A 26,146-nucleotide genomic window follows, 5' to 3' on the forward strand; every position below is an offset into this window, starting at 1 on the left:
TGTGAGCCCAGGGCTTTGTGGATGGACACGGCCCCTCACCGCCTCCTTCTGCAGGAATCCAAGAGCCATGTGAACGTCTCCCCGAGGTGGACACAGGAGTACAGCAGAGAGATCTGGGTTCGCATCCCAGCAACCCCACTCTCCTGGGAGGTGCCGTGTCAGCTCTGCCTCGGGTTCCTCATGTGTACAAGGGAGGGAGGCTGTACCTGCTAGTGGGTCTGAGAGTAAGGAGACACAGAGTCCTTGACGTGTGTATTAGCCAAGGTTCTCCAGGGGACATGGACTCCATGGAGGCGAGAAGGTGGGTTTGAAGAGAGGGACGGTGGGAAGATGAATGGGGCAGGCCAGAAAACCAGGAAGAACCATCTCCAGGGGGATGCCTGCTGGCAAATTCCCCACCTTCGTGAGCTCATCGCTGTTCTATTTAAACATTCAATAGATAAGGGCCCACTCACAGTACCAAGAAAAGTCTGCTGTGCTTCTTAAAGTCAGGCCTGGAGACACAGGCCGGTAAACCCAGCACTCTGATAGCTGAGGCACCGGATTCAAGGCTAGCCTGGGCTACCTAGCAAGACCATGTCTCCAATCAAGCTAGAAAGATGGCCCGTCAGATAGAGCACTCACTGCTCTATTCAGCAACTAGAATTTAGATGCAAGCTCACAAAGGCCTGTAACGCCAGCCCCAACTATTCTGGTCCACCCATTCTGGCCTCTGTGGGCACCTGTACAAACATGCACATACATGCAAAAAAAACCCAAAAAAACCCACACACAAAATGTAAGAGCCCACTGATTTAAGCTTTACTACATCCAAGTTGTCTTCATAGAAACTTCCACAATGGCTGACCAGGTCTCTGGGGACCATGGCCCAGCAAAGCTGACACATGAGGTCAGCCACCACAGCACATAGTGTTGGGGAACAAATGGGTGATATTTCTGATCGCTTGTCTGAAATCCACATGGGTTAGCTCATTGATTCTCCGTGTACATGAGGGAATCATCACCATTTTAGACATGGGAGGTTGGAGAATTTACGTGATTTTTTTGTGTGTGTGTGTGTGACCACCTTGCAGGGGCAGGGGGGTAAGACACAAAGCCATCTCTAAACCCAGCCACAGGCTCCGCACTGACTACTCCCTCCCGTGGCATCACACAGAACCACGTGACAAGACACTGGCAGTTCGTTAGATTAGGAATGAGAAGCCAGTCCGCCCCTCACCTCCCTCCCCCACGCTGCTTTGAGTAGGTATCTGGCATTTTCTCAGGTGGCAGTAAATGTGCCCTACGCCCTCACAGTATAGAACCAGCAGAACTGGGACATTTGCAGTCCAGTCCTGCCCCCTGGGAAGCAACATGGATCCTGAATGGAAGCAGAATAGAGCTGGCCTGGTACTGGGACCCGTCCCTGATGTGGCGGGGTAGCCCTTGGTGACAGCTATACCAGCTCCTTGTGGACCCCTGGCAAATGTCCTTGAAAGGGAACTCTGCATGCTTCTGAACCATTAGAAACATTTGATTATCCAGGACCCAAGATGGAGCTCACCCTGACTGCCACTGGGCTGGCTGCATTCCACAGGGTATGCAATGGAGGCCCACTTCGAGGTTTCCCTGTATGGGATGGCCACCACTGGTCACTCCCAGCAGGTGGCCAGGAGGGATGAAGGCTCAGGGACAGGCAGGCACCCTGGAGGAGGCACATGGGTCTAAGGCATATGGCTGGATACAAGTACCTGTAGGAGGAGCTAGCACAGACCACGGGGGAAGGCCAGCTGGTGCCCCTGCCGCATCTGGCTGAGGTCCTATCTCACTGGATATGTGAAAGGGACAAGGCCTAGGTCAGGAGTCTTTGAGTGGTGAGGCAACAAGACACCAGAGCTGTCTCCTTCCCCGACAGGGTCATGAGAATCTCTCTCTCTGTTCTGAGGGCCTCTGAGTCACCAGGCCCAGAATGAGGTGAGAAAAACAGACAGGTAGACAACCTGCCAGGTACCAAGGTGTTCTGCAGAGGATGAGACTTCTGAGTGGACTGGCTGATTCTCCCCAATATGACCTAAAGCCAAATCCTGGACACCCAATAGCCAGGACTGGGTCCAGCTCAGCTTTAGATAGTCCAGGATGAGCTGGTGGGGAGCAGGGGGTCAGTGCAGAGATATCAGTCATCTGGATGGACAGATGGGTTGACAACAGAGGTGATGGGCGGGGCTCACTGCATGTAGGAGTATCGCCAGTCCCCCAGGGGCTTATGAGTCTCCTTGATGACCTGGGGTGATGTCCAGCGTAAGATGTAGTGGGGGCCTCCTGGTTTGTCATTGGTTCCTGTGGGAAAGAGAGTACACAATGGTTCTTGGCAGAGGGGGTGGGGGGGAGAGAGAGAGAGAGAGAGAGAAAGAGAAAGAAAGAGAGAAAGAGAGGGGGGAGAGGCGACAAGTAGGGGAGATAGCATGGTAAATGGGGTAGCACAGGGCTAGCGGTTAGAGGGGTGAATGGTGGCTCTGTCCACAATGCACCCTTCACAGCCTTGGGGCTTGCTGAGCATGTCAGGGCAAAGTATACATGGCCAGAGGGCAGGTGAGAGGCTGAGGCTCCCAGTAGCAAAGTAATAAAAACACTAACCAGCCAAAACCAACACTGCCCAGCTAAGCTGTTCTTTAGAAATGAAGGAAAGACAGACAGTCCAAGAATTTGAGTGTATCACTTGACCACAGGAACTAGGTAAGAGAGGAAGAACTATATAGTAAAACTAAGAACTAAGCCTTAGCTAACAATAATCAGCATAAACATAAATGGGTTAAATTCTGCAATTAAAAGTCTAGTGAGTGAGTGCCGGGCGGTGGTGGCGCACGCCTTTAATCCCAGCACTTAGGAGGCAGAGGCAGGAGGATTTCTGAGTTTGAGGCCAGCCTGGTCTACAGAGTGAGTTCCAGGACAGCCAGGGCTACACAGAGAAACCCTGTCAAAAAAAAAAAAAAAGTCTAGTGAGTGAATGAATTTTAAAAAACAAAACCCAGGCTGGAGAGGCAGCTCTATAGTTAACAGCTCCTCCTGGTCTCCCAGAGGAGCAGAGTTTGGTTCCCAGCACCTACAGAAGGTAGCTTACAACCTTCAGCAGCTCCAGCTCCAGGGGATCTGACGCCATCTTCTGGATTCTTCATGTAACTACATACACATGGCCTGTCACTTATATACATACATATATATATACACATACATACATACATATATATATATATACTTTTTTAATTACCTAAAACCATGTGAATGCCTTTAATCCCATCACTTGGGAGACTGAGGCAAGTGGATCTCTGTGAGTTCAAGGCCAGACTGGTCTACAGAGCAGTTCCAGGCCAGCCAGGGCTATATAGTGAGACCCTGTCTCAAAAAACAAAACAAAACAAAACAAAAAACCAAGACCCTAGGCTGTTAAGACGATTTAACAGGTAAAGTCGCTCTCATCAAGACTGATGAGCTGAGTTTGGTCCCCATGACCCACACACTGGAAGGAGAGACCTAACTCTGACAACTTGATCCGTGGCTCCATATGTGGCACCGTGGCACACACATGCTCATTAACTAAATCAAAGGTTTTTTTTTGAGAAAGGGTCTGGCTATATGCAGCCTTGGCTGGCCTGAAACTCTCTGTGTAGACCAGGATGGCCTTGAATTCACAGAGACCTACCTGCTTCTGCCCTCCAAGAGCTGGCATTAAAGGCACGTGCCATCATACCCAATTCGCCCCAAAATACTTATTTTTAAGTGAATAAATAAACAAGACCCAATTATACGTTGTTTAATAGACACTCACTTTACCCCCTAAAGACCCAGGAAGAGATAGAAACAGAATCTCAAAGACACAAGAGTCTCACACAACAGATAAAATAGAGTCTAAACTAAAACTAACCTAACATCCACAGCCCTCCCCCGTGCCTCAGTTTTTTCCTCTGAACCACAGGAAAATGGCCTCCTGGCTTCTAAAGCTCCTGAAAAGACTGTGTTTGCACATTCATACACCCCACAGTGAGCTGTTCTGTTCCAACTCACACCCCCAAAGTAATGACCTATGGCCTCTGACCAGGACTCGCTTCCCACTCACCTGAGGCCCGGGCGCCCCCGAAGGGCTGCTGGCCCACCACGGACCCAGTAGACTTATCGTTGATATAGAAGTTACCAGCAGCGTTCCTCAGCATCCTCGTGGCTTCCTGGACAATCGCTCTAGGAGACAGGACAGTAATCACAGGGGCCGCCAGTCCCGTCTGGCCTCCAACCCCTGAGAACCCACACTAACTCCCACTAAGCAACCAGCCATGTTAGGAGCAGGATACTGGCCAGCTGCTAGGCTCAGCTTTTCCCCTGAGAAGGGGTTCAGCTCTCTAGCCTTCTGGAGCCACGGGGAGGCCTGGGTGGAGAGCACGGAGGGTGAGGCCACAACTGGCGGGATGGAGATGATGGGCGGGTCCCCAAGTCTAACTCATCCATTTCACTGAAGGAGAGCAAACACCCAGAGCCTATGCTTCCGCCTGGGCTCCCACTTCCACCTGAGGCAGACAGAGTAGCTACAGGGCCAAGGACGAAGGAAAAGATAAAAATTCAAGGACCCACATCAGATGTGTTAGATCCTGTTAGGATGGCAGGACCCACATCAGATCCGTCTCCACTGCAGCAAGTCTCTGCAGCACGGGACAGGGTGGTCACCTAGCTCAGTGGGGCCCCCAACAGGTCGATCATGAGCTCCCCAGGCCTGTCCCTGGAGATTCAGACACGGTGGTCACCAGGGGCTCCTGACAGCTCCATATCTAACAGGCCGGACTGCTGTATGCCCGTTTGAGGCCATCTGCCTTTAGGTCTAAGCTGAGAGGACTAAGGGGACGCTCTGAGGGAAAGCAGAAGAGGGATTAGCAGACGCTGCGTCCAGGAGGTGAAGTCTGCGCTGAACTGGCAAGGATGTACACCTGTTCTGCTCCCAGGGCTGAGGCCACTCACTTATCCTGGGCGAACACTGCCCCCGTGAGGCCATAGCTGGTAGTGCTGTCAACCAGCTGCAGCGTCTCTCTGTATTTATCATCTGGGTACACATACACTGTCAGGACAGGACCAAAGATCTCCTGGGAGAGGAGAGGAGAGGGGTTAGTTCCTACAATGTCCCCATCTGGCCACCCTCTTCACCATCCCAGGCCTCGACCCACACAATAGCCCAGACCAGGGACAAAGAGGGGCCAGTTCCTCCAGGTTCCCTCTGGCCTCTGTGTGCCCGGCTTTCTCTTTGGCAGAAGATCCAGAACCTTCTGGCTTCCCTGCCATATCCTCATGTAAAGCAGTCAGGCTCTGGGGGGTGCAGGAGGCTCACTCAACAGCAAGTGCTAAGGCATCCTCCCTCCTCGGGGCCACTCCCCCACTAAGGGTGTGCTTTCTCTGGTCCTGCACCCCCATTCCATCTCAGGCATCAGCCATGGCCCACAGCTGCCATATCATACAGGGGCTTCGGCAGCTATGGCAATAGCTTGCCAGCACCGACAGTAACAGGGACAGAGTCTTGGACAGGTCTGAGCTCACTCCAGCTGTGAGCCATTCCTGCCAGCTATCCCTGGTCAGCCATGAAACCAGACAGCATCAGGAAGTAGCATGATACCGTGCCCAAGGACAGCCCCTTGCAGTTACCTCTTTCATGATGGGCTCCTGTGGGTCCTTGCTCTCAATGATACATGGCTCCACGTAGTAACCCACCGACTCGTTACACTGGCCCCCGGCCAGGATGCTGAGGCTGGGCGAGGACCGCGCATGGTCCAGCCACTTCTTAATGCGGGCAAAGGCCTAGGGCAGTGAGTGGGAGCTTCAGAGAGAGCCCCACCCCACCTGATACTCACCCCAAAATACCTCTGCCTAAAGGTGAGGGGGACAGGGTTGGAGACACCGAAGGCCTGGCTAAACCATGGTAGGAACACCGAGAGGAATCCATATGAGTATGTGTATGTATGTATATAGTATGTGTCTTGATGCATGTGTGGCACGTGCCTGTGTCGATGTAGTATGTGTGTGGTATTCACACAAGTGCATGTATGCTATGTGTATGTAGGTGTATGTTGTGTATGTCTATGTGTATGTATGAGTGAGCATGCTGTGTTTTTGGAATTTGGATATATGTATGTAAGCATGTGTTATGTATGTAGAGTGTGGCATGCACATGGCAGGTCAAACCACAGTGGTCCTTACATACCCACATATTCTGAGATAAACACACAGAAAGGTGCACACACAGCTATGCGTTTACATCTAAGCACACAGTTAGCTATGATGACAGGCATGTGGCCACAGAGACGTGTTTTCAAGGCCCTCTAGCTACACAATGATCCCAGAGCGGGGCTCTCAAGTGCACATGTGTGGGCCTGCCGCTTTAGGGGCTTGCTGAGCCTGGTTTGAGGGTGTGCAGGCAAGAGCAACTTCCCTCCCGCCATGGGTGATCCGGCCCTCTTCCAAGTCAGGGAGGCATACGTCTAGTTACAAGCAGTGCTGACCAGCCTGTCACCCCCCTCCCCCAGAATGCACTGCACCTCACCTTGGCGTCAATCACTGCGGAGAAGAAGGTCCCAAAGTCCTCTGAAGGCTGAGGATGAGAGACAGACAGACAGACAGACAGACAGACAGAGATGAGACACTGTAGGGCACAGAAGAAGGGATCCCTTTCCCTACGTGTACCCCACCCCACATGCAGAGCCCCTAGGGAAGGACCCAGCCTCAGAGAGCCAGAGAGAGCCGCAGGGAGACACTCAAAGAGCTGGAGCCTCCAATCCCATCAGCCACCTGCTGTGTGAGCCGAGGCCCTACTCACATCCCCCACTTTGATCCTGCTGTGTTCCTCCAGCAGTCGCCCTTTGATCTGTGGCCACAGCGACTGTGGCACGTAGAGGCGCGAGCAGGCTGAACACTTCTGACCACCGTATTCGAAGGCCGAGCGCAGGGTCCCGCTCACCACGCTGTCCACGTCGGCCGAGCTGTGCACAAAATGGAAGTTCTTCCCGCCACACTCTGCAGAGCAGGGGGTGTGTGCGGACATGAGTGGGTGCAGCCCAGACCACCACCCACACCAAGCCACAGCCCCACATCAGAGAACATCCTGGGGAGCCAGAAGCCAGGCCTGCTCCACTCCCCAGAGGGTGTTGGTACCAACTCCCTGTCACAGAGAAAACCAAATGGTGACTGGAGGGGGCAAGCACAGCAAACCAAGTTCCCAAGGGCCCACCCATCCCTAAAGATGGACCAGGCTTTCCTGAAACCTCCCAGGGAAGCCCACCTGCTCCTTTACAGAAGACCTTCAGACAGGTCACGGCACTCCTCTGCCTCAGTTTACCTGCTCAGAAACAGCAGGTAACACCAGCCAGCCAAAAGCATACACCTCCTGACAGGGGCCTGCTCAGCACCTGAGCTGTCTCCTCAAATCTCAAGGACCACTTCCATTGCCCTGTCCCCATCTCAAAGATGAATAAACTGAGGCGCCTTGATGCAGCCACTGGCTCCAGGTTGGGCCATGGCCCTGGGAAGGAGAGGCTATCCCCTCTCCTGCAGGGTCCACGAGATGGGCTGGGAAGCTCAGTTGCTACGGGCAACCCAGGCACACATCAGAGGCCAGCTAACTCAGGAAGGGCCTTCTCATGGGCCCCACCTCACACTAAGGGTTAGACGGCTTGACGGCTTAACCATCAGTCCCGGCTTCTACTCTCAAGTGCATCCCAGGCAGAAGTTCTTTGAGGTCTCAGCAAAGTGTGTGCTACAACTTCTAGCCCATGGGGACTGTGCAAATTGGGGTTCTGTACAAAATAGGGTTCCATGGCCCAGGGAGTTTGGGAAACACTAACCTAGCCAGTTACGCTCTCTGAGTATATACATGGAATACTAAAAGCTCTAGGAAGCCTTGTAGGAGAAGACTCCGTGGCTTTGCCACACACAGCGTGGACCAACTTTATGTGATCAGAGAGAGAATGGTTTCTCAGGAGAGTTACCACTGTCAATGAGAGGTCACTCTGCTATCCTCTCAGCCAGCTGCCTTCTCTCCGGTCCCCCTCCACACCACACCCACAAACGGGCTGCCTCCTCCCCCAACTCAGACCGGTGCCATCCACATAGCAGCCCCCAGCCACGGGTGCTACCAACCCAAGTCTAAAGGACCCCAGCTTTCAGTCCCCGTCACAGGTGTGGTTAGGTGTTCTGTGCTCACACACGGCTCCTGGGTGGGGGGTTCAGGGTAGGAGCGGGGCTTACCTCCAGCCAGGCGTGGGAAGGTACGGAACCGGTCCAGGTTCTGGGCCACCTGCTTCCACAGGTGTTTGAAGGTGCTACAATCAAGGAGCAGAGTGTCAAAAAGCCTTGAGAGGAAGGGACTGAATGACCTGAGGAAATGCCTGAGAGGCTGGACAGGGGTCAAGGTAATGCCAGGAGGAGAGGTGACACCCAGAAGACCTAGATGTGAAAACAGATGATGCTGGTCCGAGGCTCTGACACAGGGCTGTGTGACCTCCGGTTCATGACTTAATGTCACCAAAGCCTTCAATTCTGCACCTCACCTACTAACATGAATGAGCTCCGCCTGCGGGGACTCCAGTGTGAGCCCGAACTTTGGCTCACAAGCAAGACACACCCCTGTGGCTATTGGGGGACATCCTGGCCCAGGACCTGGCCTGACAGACCTAACCAACAGCTCAGGCTGCCCCGACCTGCCGCCCCTGAGACACAGCCTCCTCTCCCAGGGCTTCACTGTGACCAACCTCAACACCACAAAACAATAAAAATGCTAATCACCCGGCCCAGTAGCTAACGGTAATTTATGACTTTGCTACCTTCGGTGTAGCAGCTTGCCAGAGCGTGGCAAACAGGGGGCCAGGCCCACTCTGCCTACTAACAGGCAGAGACCGGAGCACTGGCAGAGCAGGCCTCTGGGGAAAAGGCCCCGTCAGCACTCCGTAAGCTCCCACCCACACCGGCCATCCAGGCACGGAAGGTGCAGAGAAGCCACTGCGGGTGCCACACAGTAAGGGCTGCAGATGCTAAGTGGGACACCGGGCTGTCCCAGTCAACGCCACCCACATGCCCAGAAGGTTCCTCAGTCAATGACCTATACGACTCAACTGCCCCCAAGCCTGTACGCCCTGACAGTATCAATCCCCCCGAATAATAATTCTGGCCCTTTCTGCCAAGGCCAGAATGTCCTGGACCCAGACCCCCGCTGCAGACCGCCATTGGCTCACTATACTCTGCCCTAGGTTCTGAGATCGCTACAGGATTCATGGCTATTATCCCAATCCCTGGAGCTCACAACTTCCTGACCTTCTGGAGCATCTCCAGCCAGATCCTAGGACAGAGTACAGACAGGGGAGGAGGGCCAGCAGTGGGCAGACCTGGGATACACAGACCCAGGTATGGATAGGGACTGGGGGACCCACATAGTGTTGTTCACCTCCAGCTAATGGTACCATGAGACATGCAGGCCCAGGGGGACCGGAACATACACCACATAAGTTAGACATGTCCAGGCCATGGCTGTTAGGAATCCAAGAAAACTAAAGCCAGTCTTTCCTAGACCCAACGGGCAACCTCAGCCTGAAACAGAACAGTGCTTACACCGTTCCCTAGAACCTTCCATGTCTCCCACCTCCTTCAGGATGCTGCCCAGACACCTCTGCAGATTCAGAAGGCTCCTAGGAGCCACAGGGCTAAATCTGAAAGGTGGGACCAAGGGAAGCAGATTCAGGGATGGTGGACAAGACCTTGACCTCATGGCTTATTTCCTGCATTGACACAGAACCCTGTGCTTCAGGGGTTGGAAGACACGTGCTGAGTCCCTGGGCAAACTGTCCAACCCTCTGACTCCAGGCCCAGGGGACATGCTCTACAATACATCACAGGCTTAGCCTGCAGGCCCCTTAGTGTCCTCCTCCTTCCTATAACCCCGCTCCCACCTCCTCCCTTCTGCCTCGCCAACCTTGCACTGAGGTGCCTTCTGCAAGAAGCAGGCCCAGTATCTCCTGTTTCCAGCTCACTCGTTCAGGCCCTCTGTGATGGAAGGCTGCCCTCAGCCACGGGCTGTGTTTCCAGTCCATACAATATTCTCCTTCTCCATCCTTTCAAATATTCACCAAGAAAGGGACCCTCCACTCTCATTTGTCACCATGGCTCCCCCATGCTCACACAGAGGAAGGTCAACACACATGACCACTTGGGTTTACAGCCCGAAACACCAGCTCATATCCCTACATATCCCATGCCCTACCCCACCTCTCAGGGACTTACGGCACACTGCCTGTAAAGTTGATGCCACAGAGGTGCTCTGAGCTGGTGACCGTGTCCCCAAATGTTGGCCCATCGGCCGGCACAAACTGGATTATGTTGGGGGGCAAGCCAGCCTCCCGGAGGATGCGGTAGACGGCGTAGCTAGCCAGCATGGCAGTGTCACTGGGCTTCCACAGAACCACGTTGCCCTGTCATAAAGGATGTCGGACGTGATTCACAAGGCGGCGGGAGAGTAACCATGCCAAGCATGTTCCCCAATACACAGCATGATCACCCCATCGGAATCCACTTCAGGTTCCATCTAAGCTCACCGATACAATGTCTGAACTGTTTCCCAGAGACCTCTGCCATGGAGGACCCAGTCTTCAATTCCAGCCCTGGCCTGGGCACTCTTTTCCTGCAAGCCCAGGCCAAGTCTTGCCTTCACTCCAGGCTATGACTGTTCCCAGTGTCCTGAACCATTCCAGGGTGTGGCTGAGCAAGTACTCACAGACTATATGCACGTGTGCTGAGTCAGAGGACGTGTACTATGTCAGAGCACTGGCAGCATCACAGGCACCAGGAGGGCCCATTCCATGATGCACAAGGCTGTCCCTGTGCATGCACAGAGAACGCACACACCATGCCTAAGGTCCAGGCTGCTGGATCAACACCAGCTCTCTTCCTGGCTGATGTTAGATTCCCCCACATCAGCCTGGGAGCTCCCTCAGGTAGAGGGGCCCTCACTCGACAATGTGGCTTTCATTTCAGAGCTTCCAAGACATCCAGCCTCCAAATTCCTATCTGTTCCTCCACAAGTCCCTGCTGTGTATCTCAGGTGTCACCTGGCAAAGAGGCACAGGGGCAGCCACCTCTCTCATTGCTTTTTTAAATTAACAGACATCGTCAGCACACAGTGTCAATGGCTGCCACACCTGTGAGCCCTCTGGGTCACCAGCAGCAGCAGCCATCAGAGCCATGGCTCACTCTTGGCTGGACCTGCCTGGTATCTAGCACATCTCAATCTTTGCGAGCTGATGGCATGAGCGTGCGCGCACACATGTGTGCGCGCGCACACACACACACACACACACACCCTGCTCAACAGAGGAAGCAACTGTGCCTCTGAACTTGGGCTCTGCCCTGGTCTCCCACAAATGGACAAGGCTGTAAGATAAACCAAGAGTTGGAATCCAGAATGTATCCACAGTCCCAGCTGCTGCCCTCTGTACTTCTCCCGTGACTATGGGCAGACGCTCTGGGCTTGTTTGAGATCCGGGGCGTGACTAACTGGCCCTTGTCCCTCCCCAACCCCTCTCCTCACCATTAAGGCCGGTGCGCCTGCCAGGTTGCCTCCGATCGCGGTGAAGTTGAAGGGAGAGATGGCCGCCACAAAGCCCTGAGGAAGAGGAAGATGTGAGGTGGAGCTCAATGTTCCCAGGAGGCCCCGTGGCTCACTGCCTGCCCTGCAGTACCTCCAGCCCCCGGTACACCACGTGGTTGGTACTGGGTGGCACGCTGATGGGCTGTTCCCCCTCCAGTTCCACGGCGAACTTGGCATTGAACCTGAAGAAGTCGATGAGCTCGGCTGCAGCATCAATCTCTGCTTGGATCACGGTCTTGCCCTGTTAGGACAGTGGCCCAGCTTCAGTGACACCAGACAGGCTATATAGCCAGTCCCAAGAAAGGAACAAAAACCTCCAGTGGGATGACCATGCTTGGCCCCAGGACTGAGGAGGGAAAGGACCTGATTCTCAGGCATCCCAAACTCTCATCAGACAGACTGGACCAGAAAGCACCTACTGACCATCTTGCAGAGGTACACGGCTCATAATTCTTTGGCATATTGTTAGAGTGTGTAGCCTGGGAGGCTAAGACCTTCAGAGTGATTCCTAGGATCCCTTCAATCTCAAGCCAAATAAAAAGGGACCCCAGTGTGACAGCCCACACATCCAGCTTCCTGACACAAGCGCAATACTGAAAGGAAGGCGAGGAGCTGTCATCCCACCTCCACCCAGCAGAGGGCGCTCTCACCATGGAGCCGGGTGAGCAGGTGGGCAGCCTGGGGTTTTGGTGGCTGTTACTTATTAGGAACTCAGGTGAGCGGTTCCTTAAGCGGACTGAACCTCTCTCTCCGTGGCTCCTTCCTCAGTGCAGTGCACTGCTCACTCGACAAAACCGTTTCTCAAATCCCATTTCTCATTTGTCAATTTAAAGATGAAGATCAAGAAAGGCACCTCTCCCACAGGCAGTAAATGGACACTTAACAAGCCCGCTGCAGCCTGAGCTTTAACTGTAACCGACAGCAAACACAGGGCTCCAGACGGGAGCAGAATAGCCCTTCTGGGCATGGAATGCCAGGAAGCCCCTTAGAGAACAGAATAGAGCCAGGCCAGATGGCTAGAGTCCCTTCTAAGCAGGGGACACTGGGCAGAGCCAGAGGAGGCCTGAGCTCCCCACAGACTCCTGCTAAGTCCAAACTCACTCCATCATGGACAGAACAGCCTGGCCGAAAACAGAACCATGCTGGGAAGCATGACAGAGGAAGGCTAGAAGGGCCCAGGGTAATGGGGTGAGGCCCTTGGGAGAGGCCCTGGCGGCCCTGAGTCAGGAGCAACCCACTGAGGGCTGCAGAGGCCTGGCTGAGCTGAAGGCAGAGACTGGCACCAGTTCCAACCTACAGCATGTAAGCCCCATGTGTGCCAGGCTGGCTGTGCATGCAGCCCGACACCTTTGTAGACGGCAGTGCCATACCAGCGATGTCAGAAGGCTGGCCACTAGTAGGGACCGAAGTGACAAAGGCGTGGCCCAGAGTAGGACGGCAGGAATGAAGGGGAGGTGACATGACTGGCCATGGCAGGACACATGGGCTCACCATAACCAGCCGAGTCTGGTAACTAAGTTATATCCCGACTCCTCGGCCTTGTTCCTCGGGGGAGGCATCTCCAAGTCTCCAACAGCTCCTGGCACACAGACGCTGTGCAGCTAATGTCTGGTGACAGGAATGGAGTGTGACAGCCCGACTGGGCCTATCAATCCTCACCTGTCCCACCATGGTTTTGGCAAGGACTTCAGCCCTTCGGGGCCCACTCAGCATATCTGCCGCCCTCAGGAAGACCTGGGCCCGGTCTGCCACGGGCTTCAGGTCCCACTCTTTCCTGGCAGCCAAGGCAGCTTCGATGGCTTTGTTGAGCAAGGCCTGGACAGAGAAGTAAAGGGTTGCCTTCTGCTTTACACAGAAGAACACAGAGGGGGGACCAGAAGGACACTAGCTACTGACAGAACACCCCCCAGTCCTGTCCACACTGTTACAGACAGCCTGTCCTGTTGTCACTGTGAGGTCTGAGGCTCCTGTCAGGTTAGTCTCAAAACTAACTGATACAAAAGAAAGTTCCTGCCCCACTGTATCCCTAACTAAGAAGGTACCACACCCTCGGGATCTCTGACACTCCAACCTTGGGGTCAGAGCCACAGCTTGGCACACATACTAGCTACAGGTGACCCAGACCACACTGGTCCTCATGAGCATGTGGTACCAGCCCCTCCCTTGGGCTCCCCCTCCCTCACTCTTGGCCTGCCTTTCCATCTACCTATCTAACTGTTCTGACTGTCTTACAGACTCTACCCCACCCCTGAAAGGCCCGCTCCCCAGGTCAGCTCCAAGTAGTGGGTACTTTGATGACAATATTTGGTGCTATTGCCGCCCTGATCAATACGGCTAGGATTTGGCTCGGGTTAACCTGTACATGTCTGGTTCTGCTGCAGACTCAGCCCAAAGACTCCAGGGTCAGGGAGAGCGGTGACACCACCGCTCCACTCCCACATGGTCCACTCCCACCTGGTGGACCAGCCATCGTCATTGGGTACGCAGGGACTCACCTTGTCGGCGTAACAGAACTTGGCCACCTTGTGTCCATGGTTAAAAGGCTGGAAGAAGAGGGGAAGGGTGTCACAGTTCATAAGTAAGGCCGAGACCACAGAGCACTAGGCTCTGTTCATTCGTTATCAGCCTCTGTGGTCACTCGGACCTGCCTGAATCCCACCCAGCTCATCCACCTTCGGCACCAGGCCACGGCAGCTCTATCCTCCCCCTCCCTGGCTCTCCGTGCCTAGAAGCTGTGCACCCAGTCGCATTTAAAAATTCTTCCAACAGGCCGGTGAGACAGCTCAGTGGGTAAAGGCGCTTGCCACTCAAGCTTAGCGATGTGACTCCAATCTCCCAGAACCCCATAAAGGTGAACGGACAGAACCAACCCCACAAAGTTGTCCTCTGGCCTCCACAGATGCCCTGTGCTCAGAGTCACAAAGCTAGTGGGAACATGCAGAGAAAAATACGCTAGTTCTTCCAAGCTGGGTCCAGTACACAGTGCTCTTAGAGTTCTGTCTGAGCAGACTCTCTGGCACAAAGGCTAGCCCTTCACTCTCCCCGCCTCTGACTGTGAGACCCGTGAGCTCCCTGGTCTGCTGACAGCCATGATGCTTTCTAGAGGGCTGAACCCAGCTGGCAACTGACCTATGGGAAGAAGCCACCAGGGACACGCACACCCTTCCCAGGCTCCTTGCTGTGGACATGACTCAGGAATGGACCGGGCATGGCACCCTCTGATTCTAGAAGTTTTAGGCATCCACAGAATTCAAACTCTGGGAAGGGACAATGACCTTTACAGGCAGAGATCACAACTCCAAACCTGTGAGCTTCCAGGGAGAGGCCCAGGTACGAGGTGAGGATGAGCCCTGCCCTTGTCAGACCTACCGACAGCTGGTACTGCACATTGGATGTCCACACCTCTTCGTCCCCGACAATGCAGGGGATGGCTTCCGTCTGGCCCTTCAGGTCCTTCAGAGCCTACGGAACAGGACAGAAATGTGGACAGGAACTTCCTGCTTCTTTTTGTTCCATGTCCCTCACACCCTAGGACACCCCCCCTCCCTGTTACCTTCTGCAGTGCGTCCCGCTCGGGGCTGCCCTGAGTGAACGCTAAGACAGGTTCATTGGCCACCTTCAGAGAGGAGGCATGCCTCCACTGCAGCCTGGGAACGGAACAAGCACGGGGGGGGGGGGGGGGGGGAACAGACTGGTTAGCAGCCACTAAGTCAGTCCCTGCATCAACACGAGTGGTCCCCAGCTGGCCCAAAGCAAGTCCAGGGTTTGGGGAGACAACTGGCATTGGGTCTAAGACTTAGAAATCATAACTGTACCCCTGGGTGTCTTCAGGCACATAACTCACCTGCTCTGAGCCTGTTTCTACAGCCACTGAATGAGAAGAAGCCACCAACCCCCTGAAGTCATTTTATATGTGTTGGAGGCCACTGTCTCTTCTTTTCCTGAAATTCACTCCACAGAGTCAGGCTTTCTCTACACTGAACAGTTAGCCCGTGAGAGCCAGGGAGATGCCCTCAGCAGAGAGCTGGCATTCAAGTGGGCAAGGGCATCAAATATAGACCAGGAATTTGGGAGGACTGGCCTGGGTGCTGGCTGAAGCAACAGGCAAGGCTGGTTCGGAGAACCAACGTCCTGTTCCTGAGGCCTGGTTGGTGAGTGACCTCCATCTCCTTCCTTGGCTAGTACAAAGAGGGGAAGATACAAGGAACAGCACCAGCAGCCGGGTCCTGTTCATCATTCCAGAGCTAAAGCCCGCCCCTTCCGCTTCCAAGATGTGGCATGTTCCTGCAGGCCTCAGTTTGTTCTGTAAATGAGGACAGCTCAGAGGACATCTTAATGTTGGCAACAGTAAGTAACAGAGCATAGCCCCAGGGCAGGCCTCACCAGCTGTCCAGATAGCCAAGGAGTAAGTCAGCTGCTCATTTTATAATGAAAATGACTAGCTGGAGGCTGAAATGAAAAGAAACCTGAATTTGAGTCTAGACCCGCAGTTCTCAGCGTGTAGGTCATGACCACTTTGGGGGTCACATATCAGCTACCCTGCATATCAGCTATTTTACTATTTATAACAGTAGCAAAATTAGTTATGAAGTAGCAATAAAATTATGGTCGGGGGTCACCACAGCACAAGGAACCGTCGTATTAAAGGGTTAGGAAGGTTGCATTAGGAAGGTTGGGATCCACTGGTGTAGACAAAGCCAGGCACCATGTGTGAGATGCTGGGAAAGGTTACCACGTGCCCGGGACTCGGGCTGTGTGCTCTGAGGGGACACTCCAGAAAACCAGGAGTGCTCTCTCGGGACTGGGGTTTTGTGATGCTACTGTTGGGCAGAGAAGCGATTCCTCTCCAAGTGCCTGGACTGCACTTAGACAAAATGAAGAGATCTCTCAGAGAAAAACTGTAGGCTGGTCCTCCACCAGCGTAACCACGTTTCAGCGTAACCACGCTCACCAGGACAGAGCGGCCACGCTGAGGGAGAGGGACCATGCGTGTTTCTCCTTTCTCCATGAGAAGGAGTACAAAGGCCCTGTAGGTTTAGTCAGGGAGGCCTGGAGGGAGAAGAAAACAAACCCATGTGTGGTGGGTGTGGCCAGGGGGGCACACTCCAGGAGGAGGGCAGAACAGAGAGGTGTGGTAAAAGCCCAAAGAGGGTTATAGGGTTGAGGACAAGGAAGAGGGACATTTGCTGACAAAATCTATAAGAGGAGGGAAACTAAGCACCTACCTCGAGGTAGTGAGGGGAGGTGTCCATTCTCCCTCCACTGTCACATCCACAGGCCACGTCACATTCCTTGGCCCCACCCTTGTCTGGCCAAAGACCCAGTCCTCCCTCCCGGCAGCCTCATGCACCAGAACAGAATAGTGAGACCCATTAGGTTACTATGAAGACCAGACAGCTAAAAGAAGGCAAAGCTAGAGAAACCCACCATGTCCCTTCCTCCTATAATCCTGGAAACAGGGAGAGAGGCGTTTGAAGTTTCTAGGGGCTGACGGTGGGAAAGTAAAAATCTACCACATGGTCCAGCAGGCCTCTAGGCCTCCCCCTACCACCCACCATGTTGGACGCTGTCATTTCTGGAAGCAGATAAATCAAAGCCAACACTCCCAGCCAGTCAAGATCCCTCTCTACCAGTCTGACCAGCATGGCCCATCTACTCCTCTGGGAAGCCTGGAGCCTGCTTCCTCAGCCCAAGAACACCACAGGGTACCTTCAAAGGTCACCTCCAGTTGTGTGTGAACATGCCAGGCATTCCTCGCCCACTGGCCCCAAAGAGACTTACCAAGGCCCAGGAGTTTCCAAAGATACCCCCACCCCCACCCCCACCCCCACCCGCTTCTCCAACCAGGACTATATTCAGGACAGACCCAACTCTGGTGGGAAAAAGTCAGCACATACCCTACCCACACAGGGTCTCTTCCCTGATATCCCCCCCCGGCCCCCAACCCCCAAAGCAATACCAGAAACAGAAGTCCCACAGACCTCCCTCCACGTTTCCCAGGGCAGAGGTCCACTGTGACCTCAGGCTCACAGGGGCTTTTCCAGGGTCCTGGAAAATGTCCAGGCCCTGAAGAGGCTAATTCAAAAATCAAGTTGAACCTGAGTCAAGTAGTTCCAAAAATAACAAGCCTTTCTCCCAGCAGGCTTTTTTTCTTTTTTGGGTAGTGATCTGTCCTGATTTAACAGGCACCCCTCCCGTGGCTTGGACAAAGATGGAGGCAGATCATTCCACAAGACTTAAGGCTTCCAGGACAGTGAGTCTCAACCTTCCGAATGCTGTGATTCCTTAATACAGCTCCTCACGGTGTGGTGACCCCCCCCCACCAGAAAATCATTTTCGTTGTTACTTTTGTAACTATAATTTTGCTACTGCTGTGAATTGTAAGTGTATTTGGAGACAGGTCTGCCAAGGGGGTAGCGGACCTGCAGACTGAGAACCACTGCTCTAGGAGGATTCCCAAAGGCCTTTCTAGGCAGGATGGGCTTCCTCATTCATTCATTCATTCATTCATTCATACAATTAGCCCACAGCAACAACACAGATTTAATCCACGCACCAGGTGGTTTACGTTCCACACATTTCCGAGCTCGACCTGGACCTCAATCCTCCCGCTGTGGAGAGGAAACACAGGACAAGGTCTGTACCCAATGAATGTTTCCTGACATCCTGGGATAACCCCGTAAGGACCCTAGGGCCAGGGCCTGAGTCAGAAAGCTGTTCATTGTTCCCTGCAAGCTTCAAAGACCACATTCCCCTTCCCCACCTAGTGGCAGGAGATGTCCTGATTTCCAGGAAGAGTCGGAGCCAGCAAACTCAGCATTCATGGGAGGAGGTGGGTGGAAGAGGGCTTGGCTCCACCCTGTTCAAGGTTCAAAGTGCCATCAGCTCTCAGGAGAGTAACAGTCACTTCTCTCCACTGTCTCCAGGCTGCTTATGCCATAACCAAAGTGACACAATCATTCTGCCTCTCCAGTACCGGGACCAGCTCTGAGGGATACACACCTAAACAACTTAGTCATTATAAGTGCACCAGAGAACACCCACAGAGAAACCTCATGGATGCAAGCCGATCCAAGGGGACCTCTTTCAACCAGGAGATGCTGCAAAAGGGGAAGGCACGACACTGCCACACTAGGATATGATGCACCGTTTTGCAGGCAGCAAAGTTTCTTATTTTTGAGACGGTCTCAGGGCACATAGCCCAAACCAGCTCCAAAGTCACTCTGTAGAGGAAGATGACCTTGAACCTCCTCAAGTGCTGGCTGGGATTTCAGGTCTGCTTCTCCAGACCCAGTTTATACAACGATATGGATGGAACTCAGGGCTCCAGGCGTGTTAGTCATCGAATGAGCACATCCCCGGCGCTCTGTTACCACTGCACAGGACCACCACCGGATGAGTGGGGTTCATGATTGTCTATAGGGCAAGGTGGACTCTGACTGATTTACTTCTAATGTGTCACAGCGTACACATGAAGATCAAAACACAACTTGGAAGAGTTGGGTCTCTGCTTCTACCACATGGATCCTGAGAACCAGTCAGGTGGTCAGGCTTGGCAGCCAGCACCTTCACCTGGTGAACCAGCTTAAAGGCCCAAGACCTGGATGTTAGCATGAAAACCGGATCAAGGGAGACTCAACTTAAAACCACTTCAGGAGTCCTCAGGTGCATTCCCCATCACACATCCTCTGCAGAAGTGCAGCCGCCCCAGCCTTTCCTCAGACTTCTCACCACACTTGGATATCCCTCACAGGTGGCTCCCCCGACCCCTATGTCTGAGGGGGGCTCCTTTCCATCATCTCAAAGCCAAGCAGGAAAATTCGTGTTGGAGCCTGAGCATCTGATCCTGAAGCAATCGGCAAGGCAAGTTCCCGGAAGCAGCCCGTGACCCCTCCCCTCCCAGCTACCCAGCACATAAGGACCAGCTGAGAGAAAGCTTAGGAGGGAGCAGCAAACGCACATGGGGTGTGAGGGTGTGAGAGCCAGACAGCAGACCTCCAGGACTGAGCTGGTGGCACGGACCTCCTGCTAGCTAAGTACCAGGTCAACAAGAAAGTAGAGGCTATCTTGCTTTGTTTAGCCTCTGGTTTCCCCAGCTGTAATCTGGAGCCTGATAAGGCAAATCTCCCTTATCACTCAATTAGGTGTAATTAAGGTAGCAGTGGAGGCTCCTGGGGAGGGGAAACTGCAGGCCCAGGGCGGGGCAGCCTTACATGAACCACTTCACCTGGATGCCCTGGAAGACAGTGCAGATCATCCCCTGAGCTCTTAGGGTGCCGAGCACTGAGCGGAGTGAGGTACGGATACTGTCCTTGTGTTGTTTCTAATGCTGTGGTAAAATACTCAGACAAAAAGCAACTTGGGGACAGAAAGATTTCTGTTAGCTCACAATCCAGGTCTGTCACTGTGAGGAGCTCAGGGGCAGGAGCTCGAGACAGCTGGTCACAGCCACAGTCAAGAAGAGCAGAGAAAAGAGAACACATACATGTTCAAGTGCTTGTGCTTAGCTCAGAGGCTCCCGCCTAGGGAATGACGCCACCCACAGTGGGCTGGGTCTTTTCAGAATTAACTCAATTAAGACACCCCCCTACATCTGCCCATGACCAACCCAAAGTAGACAGTCTCTCACTGGGACTCTCTTCCCAGGTGTTAAAGCTAGTTAAAGCTGAGCATCTGGGGCACAGGCACTCTCCCAATGCACTAGGTTGCATTGTGATCCCATTTTATGGATAAGTAAACCGACGCTCAGAGATAGCATTGCAGCTCATGGTCACAGCTCATCTGTAATAGTGCAAACTTATAGAGTCAGGAGACATAGTCTGAAGTCAAAGGATATCTCAGAGATCTTGGGCCAGCCTGGATGATGGGATCAGTCAATCCCCTGACCACACACTGCAAGGGAACCACTCACTTCTCATGTGGAGGAGGAGAGCACCTCAGATGGACAGTCTGCAGCACTGCAGCTCAGCCTTCACTGTGCACTATGTAGACCAGGCTAGCCTCAAACTCAGAGATCTGCCTGCTTCTGCCTCCAAAGCGCTAGAATTAGAGGTATATGTCACCATACCCAACCTGGAGGACTTTCTTGCTATCCCAGCTACCCTTGGTATTTCTGTCAGAGCTGGCCATACCAGGCAGCCAACTGTAGGAGAGAGATGGGTCACCAGGTTACAGCAAGCCTCAGTTTTCTGGGTGCTGAGCATGTGTCAAACAACTTAGCATCCATGAACTCAGGCAAACCCCTAGATAAACAAGGTGTAGTGATGAAAGCTTGTAATTCCAGTTACTCCAGGCTGGGGCAGAGAGATTGCAAGAAGGGTGGGGGGGCGCTAGACATTCAGCCCCACAGTAAGTACCTGACTTACACACACAGGCTCCCAGCACTGCAAGAAAAAAATCCCGAAGTGACGACAACCGTGTGAGAGTTGCTACTGATACTTTCCACGTGACAACTTGAGGTTGCGTGCGTTGAGAAGCCAAGCCACCTGCACAGAGCCACAGAGCTGCTTGGAGGTGGAGCCACGATCCAAGCTGCACTCCGTTCTGGGCGGTTTTGACAGCAGCAACAGTTCAACACCTACTGTGTGCCGGGTGCAGAGTGTTTCCGGGTGCCATTGCCAGCTGATAAGCGTGGACTTGAACAGTGGTCAGAAACATTACGAGGACCTCAAGCTCCACCTGGTCCTTCACGGTATTCACAGAGTGCAGGGCAAGCACCACACCCTCGCATCTGACCCTTGTCACTGCCTGTGACACGGCTGCTAGGATTATCCCTATTATACAGATGACAACACCGAGGCAGGGTGCTGGGTGCGGTCGGGAACAGTCCACCTGCAGGACTCTGAGATTTCCCTAGACAATGGAAGGTCCAGAGCTTGGCAACACAGCCTGTGCCCATGCATGACAAAAACCAAACATGGGACTGAGCCAAGAATGCCCCGCAACCACGGCAGGGCATGGGGGGCGTCCTGGAAACAACCCCAAGATACACAGGAAGACTCACCAACGGGTCTGGAGCAAAGGTAAGTAAGGGACAGAAATGAGCATCCGTTGTAAGCCGACGACAGAGCTGGCGAGCTCTGCTGTTTACTGAGTTTTTGTGTAAGGGCAGGGAAGGCGGCTCAGTGGTACAATGCTCGCCCAGGATCCCAGCCCCATCTTCAGCACCGCATTGTGCGCCTGTGTTCACACCCACAAATGTAAGTTTGCATATAAATATGTACCATGCTTGTTTCAAAGGATCTAGTATTGCATCACTAAGGGCATGGATGAGGAAGTTAACACAGAAAATGGCAGAGGTCAAGGTGAAAACAAACCAGGCAGATGGGGGGGCCTGGTGATCAGCAGCTTGAAACCCTCAGCCAGTTTTCCTTCATTTCCACCGGCCTCAGTTGTTTAATCTGGGAAATGGGGAGAACAAACTTCTATATTGCAGGCTGCTGAGGGACTGAGGAAGGTAATCCATGTGAAAGGCAGGACAAGGTGGGGCCTGGGGAAGTGGCTCAGTTAGCAGAGTACCTGCCCAGCATGAAGGAGGCCCATAAAGCCCAGGGTTCCATCCTCAACACTGCATACCCTGACATAGCGCTACTGTACACTGGCAATCCTAGCATCTGAGATGTGAAGGCCTTCTGAAGATCAGAAGTTCAGTGTCACCCTAGGCAACATAGCAAGTTCAAAGCCAGCCTGGACTGCATAAGAGACCATCTCAAATAAAAGAAAAGATAAGTGGAGGCCATTGTGGCCAGTCCCTCCTCCAAGGCCAAATGGTAATTTTTTTTTTTCTTTTAAGATTTATTTAAAGTGTATGAGTACACTGTCACTGTCTTCAGACACACCAGAAGAAAGCATCAGATCCCATTACAGATGGTTGTGAGCCACCATGTGGTTGCTGGGAATTGAACTCAGGACCTCTGGAAGAGCAGTCAGTGCTCTTAACCACTGAGCCATCTCTCCAGCCCCCACTAAATGGTACTTCGATGATAAAATGTCTCCTAGCAAGGAAGGGCTTGCTGGCAAGTTCACACTCATTTACTCAGTTTGTACAGCGTTAGCAGGTGTCAGTCACAGCTCTGTGTCCTGGGGACATTCAGTAAGGTGTGACAGCCTATGAGAAGAAATTTAAGGCCAGGCAGTGGTGGTACATGCCTTTAATCCCAGCACTTGGGAGGCAGAGGCAGGTGGATTTCTGAGTTCGAGGCCAGCCTGGTCTACAGAGTGAGTTCCAGGACAGCCAGAACTACACAGAGAAACCCTGTCTCGAAAAACCAAAAAAAAAAAAAAAAAAAAGAAACTTAAGCTGTGAAGCTTTTTACCTACAAGCTTGAGACCTAAAAGCGTGGGTCTTTTTGGATTTCATATCTTTTCAGATTTTAAAATAGTTGCATTCACATAACCTTGGGCATGGCACCCCAGGCAAGAGAGAAAATGCAGGTATTATTTCATGTATAGTTTATATGAAGTCAGGTGTGGGTTGTTTTGATGCCAAACGCTCAACCACTGGGCTGTATTCTCAACGCACAATTTATTTATTTATTTATTTATTTATTTATTTATTTAGGGTTTTTTGAGATAGGGTCTTATTATGTAACAACGCTCAACCACTGGGCTGTATTCTCAACGCACTATTTATTTATTTATTTATTTAGGGTTTTTTGAGATAGGGTCTTATTATGTAACTCTGGGTGTCCTGGAACTCATTCTGTAGATCAGGCTGGCTTTGAACTCATGGAGATCCTCCCACTTCTGCCTTCTGAGTGCTGGGATTAAAGGCCTGTGCCACTTCTATCCAAAAAAAAATCAATTAAAAAAAAGTTTATTTTTAATTATGTGTGGTGTATGTGCATGTGTTTTTTGAGACAGAGTTTCTCTGTGTAAGCCTGGCTGTCCTGGAACTCACTCTGTAAACCAGGCTGGCCTCGAACTCAGAAATCTGCCTGCCTCTGCCTCCCAAGTGCTGGGATTCAAGGCATCCACGACAGCCAGGGCTACACAGGGAAACCCTGTGTAGAAAACAAACAAACAAACAAACAAACAAAACAGGGCCTGTGAAGATGGCGCATATCTTTAATCCCAGAGGCAGGGAGATGAGGGCAGGACAGCCTGAGCTGAATAGAGAAACCCTATCTCTAAAAATAAATAAATAAGTCTTCAAAAGAATGAGGGACCAAATGACTCCAGCAGCCCTAGGGTTGTGCCTCTCAGCCAGTGAGGAGAAGACATCTATCCAGAGACACTGTTCGAGTCGTGACTGAAGAAGCCACGGGGACCAGAGGCACAGGCTGGAAGCTTTCCTAAGCATCTTGCAGACCTGCCCCAAAGGTGAATGAAGCCGCTGATGTTGAGAAACCTCTCTGGGCACCCTGCCAGGTCAGCCGTACAAAAACCAGTTAGCCAGAGCCTGGAGAACTGGTTGCAAAATCCTCTTCTCACCAGTTTAGGGGGCCCGCACACTGAAGGGTGGGGATCTGGACCAGACCAACTGCAACTGCAGTTACATCTGCCTCAATAGGCAGAGGGTTCCCCAGAACAAGCTCCTAGTATCAGCATGGGGTACCTCATACTTGTTAGCTAGCTACAGGATACTGCTATTTGAAACTATTTCATAACTCAGACCGATTTCCAAAAGAGAAGACCGGGTGCTTGGGTCTATGCCTTTCTCCCCAGTTAAGTTGAAAACTCCCTGGAGTTCCACTCACGGATCATGCCCCACCCCTACCCAGATCCCCTTGACTGCAGTACACCTTGTACCACACTGACACCCAGAGAGGTAGGCACAAGGTAAACTTGAGAATCTATTAGAAGGCTCTGCCTATCTGAGCTCTCCATCCGGGGTCTGCAGTGGGTGGTCTCAGAGCAGGAAGAAACTGAAGAGCTGCAGGCTCAGTCTGCAAGAGGAGCACACACACACCCCCCACCCCAATCCTAATAGCTTCACACAACATTCGGAAGGGTTGAAACTCGCCCATGCCACCCCATGGGGGCAGGGAAAGGGTCACTGATTAACTCAAAAAGGTCATAACTCAGTGGAGGTAGACACGGTGGGTGGCAGGCCACAGAGCAGACAAATAGTAACCGAAGTAGGGGTGCAGGGGGCTGTGTAAACTGTACAAGGAAGGCAAACAGAAACGGGGAATAATACCCATGCCAAACAGGCTGTGCACCCCACTGGGGCAAGATATTGGAACACATCACTGAGGGGGCCAGGGTTCTGGCTGAACAGCAAGCAGCTCTCTGCCCTAAAGCTTGCCAGTCTCTTCATTACTTGTAAGGACTGTTATCTACACCTCAGTGAGATGTCTGAACCAAAGTGGCATTCCATACAGTGGAAACCAGACACTTCTTTGGAGACAGAGTCTCTCATGTAACCCTGGCCGGTCTTGAACCCACTACACAGAACAAGCTGGCCTGGCCTTGAACCCTCAGAACCCAGCCTGCCTCTTGCTTTCCAGGTGCTGCCACTTGTTTGTTTGTTTGTTTGTTTGTTTGTTTTTGAGACAAGGTTTCTTGGTGTATCCCTGACCCTCCTAGAACTTGCTCTGTAGACCAAGCTGGCTTTGAACTCAGTGATCTGCCTGCCTCTGCCTCTGGGGTGCTTTATTAAGGAATTTGTCTGAATGAACTTATGTAAATCTCAAAATAAGTCCCATGCCACCACGCAGAGCCGCATCACAAGTTATAAAAGTCATTATAGCACCCGCCGTAAAACAAAAGCCCAATATTGAACACAAAGAGAGTGGGAATAGAGAGGTCCCTGGGAGTGTCGGGAGGCTCCAGAATGAGAACACAGGAATGTCCAAGGACTGGGAGAGTCAGCAAATTTGGAATATCCAGCATTTGGAGGAAGAGAAGTGAAGGAAGGGGGCGTGGCCACAAGTCTGGGCGCCACACCCTACCCAGGGGGTCCTTGGCTAAGGAAAACTGACCATCTAGGACAGTGGTTCTCAACCTGTAGGTCGCCACCCCGAGCGACCCTTTCACAGGAGTCGCATATCAGTTATTCTGAATATTAAATATTTACATCACGATTCATAACAGTAGCAAAACACGGTTATGGAGTGGCATAATTTTACGGTTCGGAGGTCACCATACCATGAGGAACTGTGTTAAAGGGTCGCAACACTAGGAAGGTTGTGAATCACTGCTCTAGAGAGACGCGGTAAGGGGCAACAGGGTTTCCATGGGAAAGTGGCTCTTCAGGACGCGACTCCGCGCTTAGGGGAGCCATGGGGACGCTGGAAAGAGGGTGGTTGCAACAGAGTGGGATTTGCCCACGGCTCTCAGGGCTCCAGCAGCAGAGGGGTTCACTCACCCAGCGCCCCTCCAGGCGTGGGACAGCAAGGATCGGCGCAGGGACGGCAGCAGCAACATCGCGGAGAATCTAAGAGTCTTGCGCGGCTGTGGGAAGCTTGGAGTCAGCCCGGCAGGGCTGGACTAGGCAAGCCCGGAGCGCACCACCTATGCGGGAGGCGCAGCATCGTCCGGTCCACTTGCTTCGGGGTCCCTGTGCGG

The 26,146-nt window shown here is 52.8% G+C and overlaps 1 protein-coding gene across 1 annotated transcript; it reads right to left on the reverse strand.

Annotated features, from left to right (window-relative positions):
• Window positions 1-779: 779 nt before the first annotated feature.
• Window positions 780-26,099, reverse strand: Aldh4a1 (aldehyde dehydrogenase 4 family member A1). Its single transcript, XM_034502870.2, has 15 exons — window positions 25,947-26,099; window positions 15,189-15,282; window positions 15,005-15,097; window positions 14,131-14,178; window positions 13,295-13,450; window positions 11,727-11,876; window positions 11,576-11,650; window positions 10,273-10,460; window positions 8,248-8,321; window positions 6,821-7,017; window positions 6,548-6,595; window positions 5,653-5,805; window positions 4,978-5,099; window positions 4,091-4,209; window positions 780-2,316 (listed from the first exon to the last, which is right to left on the reverse strand). The coding sequence occupies exons 1-15, from the start codon at window positions 26,003-26,005 to the stop codon at window positions 2,204-2,206; spliced, it is 1,689 nt and encodes a 562-aa protein (XP_034358761.1). The 5' UTR covers window positions 26,006-26,099; the 3' UTR covers window positions 780-2,203.
• Between the last annotated feature and the right edge of the window lie 47 nt (window positions 26,100-26,146).

The sequence above is a fragment of the Arvicanthis niloticus genome, chromosome 5 (genome assembly GCF_011762505.2).
Source record: "Arvicanthis niloticus isolate mArvNil1 chromosome 5, mArvNil1.pat.X, whole genome shotgun sequence".
Classification (NCBI taxonomy): Eukaryota; Metazoa; Chordata; class Mammalia; order Rodentia; family Muridae; genus Arvicanthis; species Arvicanthis niloticus.